The sequence below is a fragment of the Protopterus annectens genome, chromosome 4.part0 (genome assembly GCF_019279795.1).
Source record: "Protopterus annectens isolate FY-2018-M chromosome 4.part0, PAN1.0, whole genome shotgun sequence".
NCBI lineage: Eukaryota > Metazoa > Chordata > Ceratodontiformes > Protopteridae > Protopterus > Protopterus annectens.
This window is the reverse complement of record NC_056733.1, coordinates 426,983,479-426,998,637: the sequence shown is the minus strand read 5'-3', so window position 1 is coordinate 426,998,637 and position 15,159 is coordinate 426,983,479. Positions and strand designations below refer to the sequence as shown.

The following is a 15,159-nucleotide window of genomic DNA, read 5'->3' as shown; positions in this document are numbered from 1 at the left end:
GGCTTTATGTAGAGATAAGCTCTAGAGTACATTGCATATTTATAGAGGTTATTGTAATAGGCCACTCTAAAGTAAGCCTTGACTGTTAGTCATATTACCATTGGATAATAATATTGCACAGTAATAATTGTACACCCTTTTAAGGGCCTTTGAGTAGTTGATATTTATTAGTTGGTGGTGGCAGTAATTACTACCATATAGCCTGGGTAAAGGGGCACAGCTGGAGAACCTGTGCCAGCCTTTTTCCCAGGAGAGTCTGTGTGGTTGTATAACCTCTTCTCAAAGTGTGTGTGTGGTGTGTCAGCTACCTGGGCAGGGACACGAAGCACTGGTTGGACAGAGAGGGTACTGGAGGTTAGCTTGCCAGCTAGGCTGAGATCTGGACCATATAGCTGTGCCAGTGGGGAGTCTTATTGGGGACCTGGAGAGCAAGGGAGCAACCAGCCCTAGACTGACTGTGATCTTTGTGTGCTCTTAAGGGAAATTGTACTTTACTGTGTGTATTAGTTATCCTTTCCTCTTCTATGAGACAACCTCCCTGGTGTTAGTGGTGAGGATTGAGGCTCCTTGATTGCTGGGCCAGGGCATGGTCATCACAATCAGCATATCATTTAATTGTTTATTGTCTTTATGCTGGTAATTTACAATTAGGAAATATACTACCTTTATGAAAATAAATTGAAATAGCAATTAATTATGTTTGAGTGACTTGGTTACATGAACAGAAGAGGACAGTGTGAAAATTAACACCAATAAAATGAAATAAATTACTTTTTATCAATTACAGTAAATGTAATTATAAGATCAAGAACAAATATATTGAAAAAGTCAGGGCTTTTGAAGACTTAAGCTTATGGGTTAATGAAAAACTCTTGTTCTGCTTACCATATAAATAGCATAGTTAAAGACTGCAACAAAATTATTGGCTATGTTAGAAAAATACATTAAATCAGCAAGTGCCATGGTGCAGAGGGATAAAGTCATAACTACAGCTCCAGTTAACCAGGTTTGAAGAACAGCTCAGGTGTCTGAGGTTTTGGCATGGAAGCATGGGCATGCTCATCCTGAGGGCAGGATGGAGGGGTCTGATTGTGGGGCACATGTCAAGGTTTGATTTCATTGGTGGAGGCCTAAAAAATAGTTGCATAAAGCTGCCTGAGGGTGTACAGGGCATCTTTTTTGACATCAGCCCCTTGCAAAAAATGAGGGTCAGTTCAGCTCTGATAGCTATTGCATGAACCACCATTGGAGTGTTACAGGACATATGGAGGAGCAGGGAGTTAAAATAGGAAAACATTTTTACTGCAGCAGTATGACACAGTCCCAGAATGCCTCAGTCTCCTCATTGGTCCCAATCCTAATTCACAGCTAGTTAAGGGGAGTGTGGGCACAGGGGTTAACTAATGGTCAATTGTATGGGACAAAAAAAACTCAAGAAAAAGAAAATACATTAAATCAAAGCAGTCGATTACCATCAGATTAATCTACATGAGTGTTATACTTAAAACTGAATATGGTAACTGCATATGGGCCTCATTTAAATAATAATGACTCAAGCTACAGCTGAAGAGAACAGACAAAGGAGATGTACGGAAATGAGCTATGGTAGGAAAATGATATATACTCTCAATTTTGGATTTACTCTTAGCTCTATCTCTACAATCTCTCTCTGTACATAAGAGTCTAATGAGTATTAAGGATCTGCAGGAGGTATTTATTTGTTCCAAAATCCTTTAAAAAACATTTGATTTTGCATTTTTTCTTACATAGTGTATGCTTCTTGATTATTCGTCTTGCTTGCTTTTGCCTTTGTACTTTTAAGTTGTGGCTGAAAAGGGTTTTTAGACTAGCCCACCAACCCAGTTACAAAATAGTAAATAAATAAATAAATAAATAAGAAAGATTACCTAAAGTGTTTTTCTTTCTGAAGACTACATGGTAGCACTCTGTGATCTGATCTTAGTTTACAAGGCAATGCTTAACTCTTTCTTAGGAGAGTGTTTAGGTTTAAACAAGAGGAAAACATTGATCGGTTCATTTCACATTGTTGAGATATTTTAGAAAAACAGCATGGCATTTAATTAGTTTTTGGAATGTGTTGCAATAAAATGAATACCCTACCTACCAAAATTATAAACTCTCGTAATCAGTTTACAGTTGTCTTTTACAATCAATGATTCCATAATGCTTACACCTACACAAAGTAATCTAAAGGCAGATGTAAATCTGACAAATTAGTCACCATCATGGTATAGAAGGGAAAAATTTCTGACTACAGCTCACGTGATCTGGGTTGGATTAGGGGCTTGGACATCTGAGATGTTAGTAAGGAAAAATGAGAGTGTGCATGCCTCAAGATCGATCCTTAGTGGAAGCTGGAGCACACCGACTTTGTTGTCTTTAAGGCTGAATAGGCAGGGAGCATTTGCTGAGTCAGCACAGATGAAAGGTGATATGCCAGCACATTCACATTTCACATCTACACTTGACATTCAGTGAGTATGTGTGGCAGGAAAGTGATAAAAGTTAGTGAATAACAAAAATATACCCATCATCAGTAGGATGCTTCTGCACCAGAGTCCACAATCTCATCACATTCCTCAAACATTGGTAGAGCCCAGAGAGGCTAAAGCATGTCTGGTAGACCTGAAGAATGACAGGAGAAGCTGGTGATGCTTGTAATCAGCTGCAAGAAGCCAAAAAGAACTTAAAACATTAACAAGATACTTTCAGGCTCAACCCAGTCATTTGGCCATCAATCATTTATAGGGAGACCTCTCACATGGCAAATGTAGTTTACAAACATTATGTCAGCTCATCAAAAATAAACATCTTACGCATGCACCATGAGCATCAAAGTTTCATAGTGCAAAACTCCTTACAAGATCCGCAGTCACAGCATCTTATACATGCACCATACATAATGAAATGCCAAACTACAAAAAAGCACTCATAGTTGTAATAAAGGCACTTCATTGTCTGAGGCTGAGTGGTTGTGCATTTCCAACCCTGTCTTTGATGAAACTGTATACTCCGTCCTTTGCTTATGTACCTACAGCCATGTATTTATAGAAATACTTTGCACCATTTATGTCCATGCACAAATATTTTTTCTTGATTGCAAGACAACATAATGCTGCCTGAGGTTATGAAATCTGGCCCTCTGAAGCTAAAGATGATGTACAACCCCTTAAATATTGTTTTTCCTCTTTAGTAGTTTGATTTTATTCACATCCACATATGTAAAAGCAGAAAATACAAGACAGAAGTTAATGCTTTCAAGGCTTTTTAACCCATAGCTTCAGAAAATTATAGAAGTTAATTTAAAAAAAAAATAAATGGTTAAATAGAACATGCTGTTGTTTAATATACTGATAACTAGAGTGGTGTTCTTTTAGGAAATCAGTAGAAGTTTGTCTCTGAAAATTAAATACATATGCACACAGGTCAAATATGACATCACAAAAATGATAGAAAAGGGAAGTTGTTACAATAGAATAGAGCAAGAAAATAAACACAGAAAGTCCTTCTAATTTGGAAGCAATGTGAATTTATCAAATAAATATGTTTCTTCTTCCCTTTTATTCCATAGAGATTGGAGGAGGAGGTTTTGTCTTTTTGATGAAGTATACTAGAAATTAAAATATGTCAAGTGTTTGTTAAAAAGATCACATCAAATAAGTTGCTATTCTGTAATTTTGGTCTTTCTGATGACTTTTGTCACTAACCCCTGCAGTCACATTTACCTTCTGTAACAATACATGTTGGTAACTCTGCTGCATCCCAGACTACACAGTTAAACAAGTAAGAATGGTATACGTCAGCAAATTATCATTTGAAGTGCAAATCCTACATAGTTTAAACTGCTTATTAGGTATTATTCTTCTCCACCCCTTCCCAAAACAGCTGAAGTTGCCTTCATCATTGTCCTTCTTTCCCCCAGTCCCATAGTGCTCTCTGCTAACAGCACCACTGTATACCATGAAAAGACAGCCTGCACAGGTACATCAGTATAAATGTCAGGGCAAATCCTGGGCACTTTGTACCATTATCAAGTATCAGGCTTTTCAAGTAGTGAACATAAAGTGGTGTTTGCCTGTGTACGTTTACTGTCAGACTAAAGATGTTCATCATTAGAAAACTAGTGAAATAACCTAAGCTATATACAAAGTATCCTGCCAAAGATCAAACCAACCGATCAGCTTTCAAAGGGCACTTTTCATCAGCTCTAGTCACTCTGCAGCCCACGGAGAACAATATAAAGTTAGGGGCTAGGGTACCAAAACTTCAGAACTTTCTTGCTGTCAAGTGTGCCCTTCCCTGTGGGCTTCAGGTGATTGTCAGTCAGCAGACGTTTCACCAAGGCTGGGCAGATAAATACCCCATTATGGAATACCATTCACTTATCGTTTGTTTAGAGAAAATATGCTCTTTTCTTTCAAATATATTACCTAGAGGCTAAAGACTGGTATTTTTTGTGGTCACTAAGAATTTTACTGCAAATCTTATATGTTTTCTGGGCATTTGTCCCTGTAGAAAATGCCTTATAAATATTTCATTTTTGTAAGAAAAAGTTTTAATTTTCTGTCAAAACTTGAGGCAAAGGACTAGGACTTTCTTTTTACCTCAAAACTTATTGTACCATTCAGGATATTTCACCGACTCTCCTAAGCTCTGCTACCCACTTGTCAGTCACCTTTTTCATTAGAGAGATGATCCTCAGTCCTTGTAGGGATTCCATTATAATTCATCATTTTTATGAAAAATATTACATTTCTGTCCAAAAGTATTAATTGGGACTGGGCTAATATGTTTGATGGTTGTCACAGTTTTTTCTTCAGATCTTAACTTTTCTGTCAGAAGGTAAGACCAACTTTTTAAGGCTCCACTAATTACTTGTCAAACACCTTGTGTAGCAAGAACATGGACCTATGTACAGGTAACTCAATCATTCCCATCTTGAGCTGCAAGAATAGAAAAGCTATCTGAGAGGCTTCTGTCTTGGCTTCAGCTTCAATGCAGTCACTGATGGGTGACTTCACTGTGGCTATCTCTTTTTCCTCAGATGGCCCATCACTTTCTCTCACTATATCTGGTGCTCTCCTCCAAAAGCTACTAAGGACTGAGAGAGGACACATCCAATGCAGCTGTTCAGCTGCCCTTGTCAGGTAAGGGATAATCACTCATGCCAACATCAGAGAAGGGATTTTGTGATAGTGCTTCGCTAAGCCAAAATGAGGAGTTTCATACCCAAGGAAGGGACCTTCCTTCTAGCCAATCTGTTTCTGGGGAGTCTCCCAGAAAAAAAAGAATCTTAAGGTTAGACATTTATTTTCCCCTAAAGCAGATAAGGAGGATTAGCTGGGCTTTGCTGAACGTCTATTTAATGCCTTTCAGACTTTGCATGCTAAATCTTCTCATCATTAAAAAAAATAAAATATTTTCTCTCCCTCTCAGATTCTGATTCCCACTCCACAGAATTGGGAAGCCTGAAAAGTTGTCTTTTTCTGATACTGTTGCCAGAATGAAGGATTTCTTTCTTTTGGAATGAAAAGAAATCCCAGAATCCCAGAAAGTTATGATTTGTTGCAGGTAGATTTTCCTCAACCTGCACTTGTTCCTCTTCTTTTTGTCTTAAAAACTGCTTTCTTCACAGCTAACAATTTGCCTCACAGTCAGCCATCTGTTTCCTGAAAGTCTGATAAATTATACAGGGTGCCCCAATCTCACAAATTACTTTTTCCTAATCCTTCATCAGATCCTTCAGTTATATCTCTGTCAAAATTGGCTTCTGCCAAACTCCTTAAGGCAGCTATGCCTATTCTGTCAGGCAAGATGGGAAAAGTCTTTGATAGGTTTGGAAAGAAAGTTTACACTTCTTTAGAAAAGTGAACTGCCAGGCTCACATCTAAGTTTCTGCTGGAGTCATTTGACAATATGAGAAAGTTAATTGCTGAGTATCCTTTGTCTCTCAGGTAACTAATATTCTCTAAAATGTGCTGATGACACTGCTGTTGGTGTTTCTAAAGCAGCTACCACTGGGTCATCAATGACAAGATTTGCCTGGCTATATTCTCAGAATTTACCAAAGGATTTCAAAGCCAAGATCCTGAATGCTCCCATGAATAAAGAGGTGTCATTTGGTCTTTCATGTGTTGAGGTCTTTAAAGCATTGAGGAAAGAAGAAAGTTAATTCAGGGGGTTACCCAGATTTTCAACCCTCCCTTCCAAAATATAATAGAAACTTTTCTTCCAGTTAAGGTTCCTTTTTTGGGAAACAGAATACGCATTCCCAGCAAGGAACAGACAAACAAAATTTCAAATAGAAATAGCAGAGAGATTCAGGTAAGAAAGGAGGGTCATCCAAGAGCAAAGGACAGTGTAAGAGAACAGAATGACTATATGCCCCTGGTGTGTTCCCCCTTCCCACCCTGGCAATCCTGTAAAGTTTTCCCAAAGTCTAGGTCGTCACTTTGTTTTGTGGCATCAGATAACTTCAGACACTTGGGTTCTGGGAATCATTCAAAAAGGCTACAACTGGCAATGAGACTCCCTTCCCCACTTTCTAGGGATTCCTCTTTATCCATCCAATCAAATCTCCATGTTCCCCCCATCCTAGTTCAGATGCTGTCTCGGGGATGGGGTCAGTATAGCACCTGTTCTTCCAGATCAAAGACAATAAGGCTTTTATTCAAGAGTCTTTCTGGTGCCAGATAAAGAAGGAATCAGGTGACATGTCCTAGATCTTTCTTTTCTAAACCTTCACATCAAAATCCCAAAGTTCAAAATATTTTCTCTACAGTTTCTGCCACCTCTCCATTCCACCTCTCAGTTTTGTAGTAACTCTGCATTTAAAATATGCTCATCACATTCCACTTTTCAAGTATTTCAGATGCTTTTTACATTTTTTGCCCTTGATTCATATTTTTCAGTTTTCTGCTTTGTTTTTGATATGTCAGCAAGAGTACTTGGATCCTATAATATACCATTACAGTTTGCAAGGCATTCACATTTTTCCATATTTAGAGAGATGCCTTATTTTTGCAGATTCTTTCACAAGTTTTCAAGAATCTTTGGCTTTCTTCCTCACTTTCAGTTTTCAAGTGAACAAGGAAAAATCCTCTCTCAGTCCTTCTTACAGGATCATGTTTCTGTGATGTCTACTAGACACAATCCTACTTATTGCTTTTCTTCCTTGGGACAAAATAGAAATTTACAAAGAGCAATTTCTGATATTTTCCAAGCAGACTTTGGCAACTGCTAGAGAATATCTCACAACTGAGGTACCAGGGTATCCACTGTTCTCATGGCTCTTTAAGCCAGACTTCACATAAGGAAAATTCAGTGGTTCATCAAATCAGTTTGGCTTAAGCAGCAACACCCCATTTCATTTCAGATTCCTGTGTTAGAGGTTGTGAAAAAGGAGTTACTCTGTTGTGTGTGCCAGTTGTCTCTTATCCCAGATCACCCTTTTCCCCTTCCAGTCCCTTCTCTGTGTGTAACCATAAATGCATCAGACTTTGCTTGGGGAGCTGGATCCAAGGGAGTGAAATTCCACAACCTTTGGAACAAGCAAGGCAAATTAAAGCACATACATGTTAAATAAATAATGGCTGTAATAACTGCTCTCAAATCTGTAAACCATCTTTAAGACTGCAGGACCTCTGCTAGTAAATAATCACAGACAACATCACAATGATGTGGTACATAAACAGTCAAAGGGCAACCAGGTCCTACCCCCTTTGCAGACAAGCTGTGGTTGCCCGGGAACTACCAACTCAGATCGATTGCACCTCCAAGATACCTACATTCCATCAGAGCAAAACATTATTGTAGACAGGCTGAGTAGGGCCAGGACAGACTTTCACGAATAGAAGATTTACCGGGGGTCTTCTAAGAATTGATCTATCTGCAGAGATCTGCTCAAGTAGAACTGCTTGCCTCCAGCCACAACAGACAGTTAAAAAAATCCTGCTTCAGGACTCCTTGCACATAGGCCTGGAAGGCTGATGTCTTTTCATTCCCATGAATGTAAATGTTCCTGAATTCTTTTTCACCTTTTCCTCGATAACCATTGATTCTTCTAAAGATTCAGAAGGACTCACAGATATACTTGTGGTGACTCTCTTCTGACTTGGTCATCAGTAGTTTTTTTTTTCTTTTTTTGAAAAATGGCAATTACACAAGCTTTGTCACAAAATGGACTTACATGGCACTTTTTTTTCTGAGACATGTAGTTGGTATTAAAGGAGGCAAAGAAACCTGCTACTGGAAAATCATATATGAGGAAGTAGAAAAGATTTTCTAGTTGGTGCCAAGACAAGGACCAGGGTCCTTTTAAAGTTCAGTCTCCTTTGGCTCTACAGCATTTGTGTGAATTGTTATCCTCTGGCCTTTTTATTCATCTGTCAAGCTTCACCTCTCAGCCATGTCTGCTTGTCTGGCATTAGATCTCCCTTCCTACCCTACCTATGAAGGTAAGGAAAAAGGAAAATAGGTGTCAAAACAAACAGTTTCTAAATGGTTGTCTTGTACTATTGCTTTTTGTTATTGTCACCCTACCAAGGAACTTCCAGGCAGTGTCAAGGCCTACTGACAGGGACTCCGACTACTGGAAAGGGGTGGACTCTAGATGTATATCAGAGGCAGCAACTTGGTCATATGTACCTTTACCAAGCAGTACAAACTAGATTTCTTGACTAGGTCAAAGCAGGCTTTGCATGAACTAATCTTCAGGGTCTCCTGGACTCTGATTCTTCATCCTCCGCTTCCCTTTATTTCTAAGTTCTGGTAGTCATCCCATATAAATTAGGCTACTGCAACAGTGATTTAATAATGAATGAGCACAGTTGTATAAGTAAACCTACCATAACGGTAGATGTTCAAATAGCTCACTGTTGCAGTGATGTACCCTCCCTCTACCCCCCCCCACACTTTTTTTGCTGTTTAAACCAGGGTAAGGGATTTTTTATTTTTTTCTGTTCCTATCTAGGAAGGCTCTAGCCTCCATCTTCTGAGGCAAGAAAGGTTTGCAGTTTTGGCACCTTAGCCTCTGACTTTATATGGCTCTCCTCAAGCTTTACAGTGTCTAGGGTACATGGAAGGTGCCCTAAAACTTTGGTAGCTTGTTGACTGGTCCTATATTGGTGGGATATGTTCCATATTGATTAAGCTACTGCAACATTGATTTATTCAAACATCTACTGTTATGGTCAGTTTCCTCAAACAACTGCATTTTTCCTCACACCCATGACTTTTACTGCACAAGACTTTCAATAACACTGAAGAGATGAGGTGAAGGGGGCACCCACATTGGGAAGAGAGTGCTATTAGAAAGATCAAAAGATCCCAGTCAGGCTTCAGTGCATTACCAGTGCATTACCAGCATTCAGAAATTAATGCAGGTATTGTATTTTTGATGAGAACTGAAGTGTGCGGTGCTCAGAACATGGCATAAAGAGTAGCAATGTGATTTTTTACACAGTCATTGTGTAGCACAAACTCTGCTCCCAGAAATGTGTTTATTAAAACAAAAGTCAAGGGTCTTTTTTTTTTTTTTTTACAATCGATGAAGCACTCGGCACTGTGTGTGTGTGTGTGTGTGTGTGTGTGTGTGTGTGTGTGTGTGTGTGTGTCATAAACTGTAGCTTTTTAATGGATCAACTGTGCTTGTATTAGACACATTCAGATAGATGACACATGTGCCAAAACAGAATGACTACATAAACTGAATAAAATAACAAAGGACTACGAGTATAGGAGCAACGCTTGCAGTGAAATATTCAACTGTTAGTAGAGGAAGAGCACACAGCTGCATTGCAAGTATATTGGACATATTAGCAGCATGATCATGGATCAACAAACTTGCCTTACTCTCTCTCTCTCTCTATATATATATATATATATATATATATATATATATATACTTTTTTTAATGCTGGCTCAAATGAGAGGATTTTTTTTCTTGAATCCCATTCTGTGAAACTCCCTATCCCCTGTGGTTTCCCTTGCACATCATTGCCGGGCACCGAGTCATGTCTATATCATTGTATATATTAGTTTCACCATTTTTTATACTTGACAACTCCAGCTACTGGTTATTGTCTATTATATATATAAAATATACACAAACATACTTATCCATTGCTCATCTTACTCCATTATCATTTTATCAATGTATTACCTTACCTTTTTGATGTAAGACTATTAGATTTACTCTTGCACTACACAACAAGTTTGCTCTGAAAATGTCTTATCACTATCGGTCTGTAAGTAACATTGTATATGCTACTTTACTACTTTACTATCAGACTACCTTAAAGTGTTGACTGCCAATGACTTAATATTAACGATCCTCTAATGGACTGGCAATGATTTATGTCTCTGTTTTTTTCCTTTTCATACCCTCTTTGCGATAGAATATTTTAGTTAAAAAGTCACAAGTTGTATTTTCCTAATGTATCCTTTAGTACACTGATGGATGGATGTGTAGGTCATACTTTACCAGATTTACCCAAAGAAGGTCAGTTTTGAAATTGAAAGCTAGTTATGTATTTTTTTCCTTGAAGATATGTGTCAAAATCATCCCTTGATTTATGCATGACCTATGCAATAACCATTACCTTTTCACTGAACAAAGGACTGAAAACTCTGACTGCTGCATTTCACATTACACATAACCCGGGTAACTCTTTTTAGTCCCTTGCTGATGGCATCTGCAGTCATTTCAACATCTAATCCACCCACTTCCTAGGTTAAAATCTGTACAGCTGTCAGGGGAACTCAAACTAAAATTCATTTGAACTCTAGGGAACAGATAATGGTTGCTTTGAGCTATTTTATAAACAATATGTTTCTTCTTTTCAGAACTTTCTTGCTGTCAGCTACAGAAAGTAGGTAGTGACTTCCAGAGATCGTGAACACATTATGAAGCTCATTAAATATCTCATTGTCTTCATCCTATAGAATAGTTTTCCAGATTATGTTAAAAAATAAATGAATGTTTACAGGATGTTTTCTTCATTGGCATACAGTGTAGTGCAAGTCCTGCTTTCCTCTCCTTTGACTCATTTCTTATGTTGCTCTCTTTTCTCTTTTCATTGCATTGGGTTTTAAAATAGATAAACATCCTACAGCTTACCTTATGTATTTATCCTGAGTGACCTTGTGCCACTTGCCTGAATGTTTAAACATAAATTTGTTAATCACAAATGTGTGTCATTATGTTAAACAGTAGAGTTTACTCCATGGACCACTTCATAGGTTTTACCTCTTAATAAGCAAAGTGGTTGTTGAACTGTATTAATTTCCTGAAGGATGAAAAAAATGAAAGAAGTGGGAAAGGGGGAGAGAAACAGGAAGGGAAAATATATCAGGTATATCTGTAGGGAGGGCTGGTGGAATTGAAGATGACATAGCAAAAAAAAAAAGGATCTGGAGGTGTTTAATTCATTTGGACTGATGAGCCAGGAGCAAAGTGAGAGAGAGCTGTAGTCACAATAAAAAGAGTTCAATTAATGTATCCTTGTGGGGAATAGATTTCAAAAGAAAAGAAATAATGCTTCCATTTTACAAGGCCAGGCTTAGGCCACACACTGAATAAAGTTTGCAGTCATGGAGATCATAAAAGCAGAAGGATATAAGGCCGGTGGGAAAATTCTGTAGTAAAGCGACCAGAAAGCTTTAAGAAATGCAGAGGAAAGGGTATGATCAGAGGCCAGAATACCTGCAGTTCTTTTGTTACGGACCAGAAGAATAGAGAGGGCAGAATTATATAAATGCAAAGGATTATTCTGAGGAATTGTAAGGGGGCAACAAACAGGTCAATGAAAGAAGGCGCACAAACAGCAAGCTATGGTTACCAACTACTGTAGAAAAAGCAGTAGAAATGTAAGCATTAAAAGGGGATAGGGGTAGCCATATCAGATGATAAAAAAGTAAACAAATAATTTAACAAATCAATAAAGAAATCAAGTAGTTACTAGGGTGCATAAGAAGAGTCATCACCAGTAGAAAATAACAAGTTGTTATTTATAGATTGTTACTAAGACTGTCTAGTGTATTGTGTGTGTGTGTTTCTGAAGTCCTCATCTTCTCAAGGGGAATAATCATAAAACAGGGTGTACATAAAACACAGTTGTTACCAAAAGCAATAAAAATCGAAAGTTGAACAACTTAATAACTTCATGAAGAAAGTCATGGAGGAAGAACTTACCTTCAGAGGAAACTACGGGAAGAAAGAGATGTAGAAGAGCAAGATGGCAGAATGCAAAATATGAACATGGCATCTCACGAGACTCACAGAAATATATTTACCCAGAAAGGATATGAATGACAGTTGCTGACTTCCTGATGAGATTTTTGAGGCTAAAATAGGAGATGGAATGCAAGGCATATTGCAAGTCTTAAAAGGAAAAAAATAAGCTGCTCACTTTGTATGATCCGAGAGTATGGATATCAGCAGACTAGTTAGACCAAGCTTTCTTTCTGCACTGCCATACTTTGTGTTTATGCTGGAATGAATGACAGCTAGCAATTCTTTAGAAATTTCCTTTAGACATAAAGTGTATACTTTTGTATGAGAATTCTCAGGGCTTTTTTTTAATGTGTAAAGGAGGAGTAAAGACTTTTGCATGGGTCATAAAGTGTATCCTTTTGTATGAGAAGCCTCAGGGTTTATTTTTAATGTGTAAAGGAGGAGTAAAGACTTTTGCATGGGTAATAAAGTGTATACTTTTGTATGAGAAGCCTCAGGGTTTGTTTTTAATGTGTAAAGGAGGAGTAAAGACTTTTGCATGGCTTAAGGGGAGCGCACTATGAAGTCTTAAATTTGCCAAGCAAACAACCTCAATTCCCTACAAAAACGGACACAGGAATCCCTCGCTTCTACACAAAACTAGTTCCCAACTATTCCTAAAAACAAACAAAACAAAACAAATCTCTTAACTCCCAAACACCTCACAATAAAGCAAGTGTCCTTCACTATTACCCCTTCCAATAATGCCAAAACAAAACTTGTCATACAAACCAAACTACTAGAGTTTACATAGACAAAAGACCTAAAGTTTGACTACCACATTCAACATACAGTGAAAAAACACACCACAAAACTAGGCATCTTCTATAGAGTAAAACCCTATCCATCTAACAGTGCAAGATATCATATTGCCAGTACCTTCTAAATACATAGTCTCCTCTACTCAGCACCAATATGGACAAACATCCAACAAAGTCAACAAACTGAAGCAGTGCTAGAAGGTCACAAAATTTGCATACAACTTCCCTCATAGAGTACATCACTGTTTGGCCATCAGAGACCCAGTGGCTTGAACTACCTCACCAACTCCCTTTATTCCCAACTTCCTATAGTCCACATTCTAATAAACAAACCAAATGACTGTCCACTTCTAGCCAACCTTGTACAATCAAACAACACACCCAGAAGCTTGCACTCCTCTGACAAAGACCTTCTATATATATCAAAACTTAATAACTCAGCAGGCTATTTCCTGTACTCACATCAAGTTTCATAAATCTGGAACTCTACCCCCCTAACAGTAAGACAGGGCTGCTCATTGAAGTCATTCAAAGTACAGCTAAAGTGTCACTTACTCATCTACTGGCTCTCCAAACATGCTACACCAGATTAACACAGCACTCCTCTTCAACCTCATCTCTCTCAACTACCCCATATCCTGCTCCTACCTGTACTGTAACTCACTCTGTTCCCCCTTTTGTTACACTCCTTCACCCTCAACTACCCTCATCTTCTACTGCTCAACTCTAGCTCTCTCACCGCTATGCCTCTTGTAAGACATACTGCTTTCTGTTGAAAATAACAGCAAAATGGCTGTATAAATACTTTATCAATTTTAAAATGCAGTTCTCCCCTCTGAAAAATGTTGTACAGACTATTGTAGTTTATTGCCTTTGAAATGTTAGTGTCACTCTGTCTATTAATGTTGTCTGTGCATTGGAGACTTCCCCCCAGGCCTCCTCTGAAAATGGGTCCTGTACCCAGTCAGACTTTCCTGGTAAGCAAAAGCAATTAATAAAATAAATTAAAATAAACTATCTGTGTGGATGAATTCATAGGATCAAGTGCAATCAATTCTTGCTACTGTTACAGTGTCAAGAACGGTCTGTCATAACTATTTCAAAGGAACCACAGATGACACTTTTCCCTAATGCATTGAAGAAAAACAACATACTAGTCAACAGTTAAACTACAGCTGATCTCAGATAAAAAGCACAGAATAACGTTATGAATCAAAAATGAGACATACAAATGAGTTAGCTTATGTTTTAGACAAAACCATGTGAGTTTTCAAAATCTCACTAGAAATAATGTTATCTTATAGTACGTGAGCTGCCCTGTTGTTTCAGGGGTATACAGTGAGTAACACAGAGGTTAGTTATCAATCATGAGTTATGCTACCTTAGACAACATCATCAACAATTGTTTTCATAAATCTCTTTAATAAGTTTATGCAATTTTTTCTACTAGCGCATTTAGCAGTAGCTCTATAGAAGATAATCTCAAAATAACTTGTTGAAAGTTAATGCCCTGTACTCTCATTAGATTTACCTTAATGTGAATACCTTACCTTTATAATTTTCTGTACTTTTATTTTGCTTTGAGAATTCTTGAAGCAGTTCTCTTTCAGGAAGTTACAGATTGTATCTATGACTTGCCCCACATAATTTGTGAAGCTGCTGTCTGGAAGTAGATAGTCATGTATGAATGTGTCAATGTTTTTAGGTGAAGTCGAGTACAGATCCATACGAACAGCTGAATACACATACAGCTAGAGAGCTGAAGAATAAATGCTATTCTGAAAGAAAAGATTCCATTGACTGCCTTTTAAAAGTCTCTTTTCACTCCTGCCCCATGAATGCCTGACCTATCAGGATAAAATAAGGAAAGGAGGGACTACTCAAAATGACATGACAGCCCATAATTCCTTTAATGGAAATCATTATTTACATAATCGTCACTTCAGACCTTCCACAGTTGAATGCTGGATGACTCACAGTTTCAGATTTATTCTGATATGTATGAGTGTTTCATTTCTCACTTATCTGTTTGGTAATCCCTGTGCTACATTTTTCCATGCAGCACAGGTACAGAAAACTTATCTTATCTCCATCTGGTGAGCT

General features: G+C 38.0%; 1 protein-coding gene across 1 annotated transcript in view; it reads right to left on the bottom strand.

Annotated features, from left to right (window-relative positions):
- The window catches only part of LOC122800256 (2'-5'-oligoadenylate synthase 3-like), a 340,294-nt gene extending 325,496 nt beyond the window's left edge, over positions 1 to 14,798 (bottom strand). Inside the window, exon 1 of the mRNA XM_044069747.1 lies at positions 14,607 to 14,798. Within this exon, the coding sequence (XP_043925682.1) occupies positions 14,607 to 14,783 (177 nt within the window). The 5' untranslated portion in view covers positions 14,784 to 14,798. The remainder of the gene's footprint in view (positions 1 to 14,606) is intronic.
- Between the last annotated feature and the right edge of the window lie 361 nt (positions 14,799 to 15,159).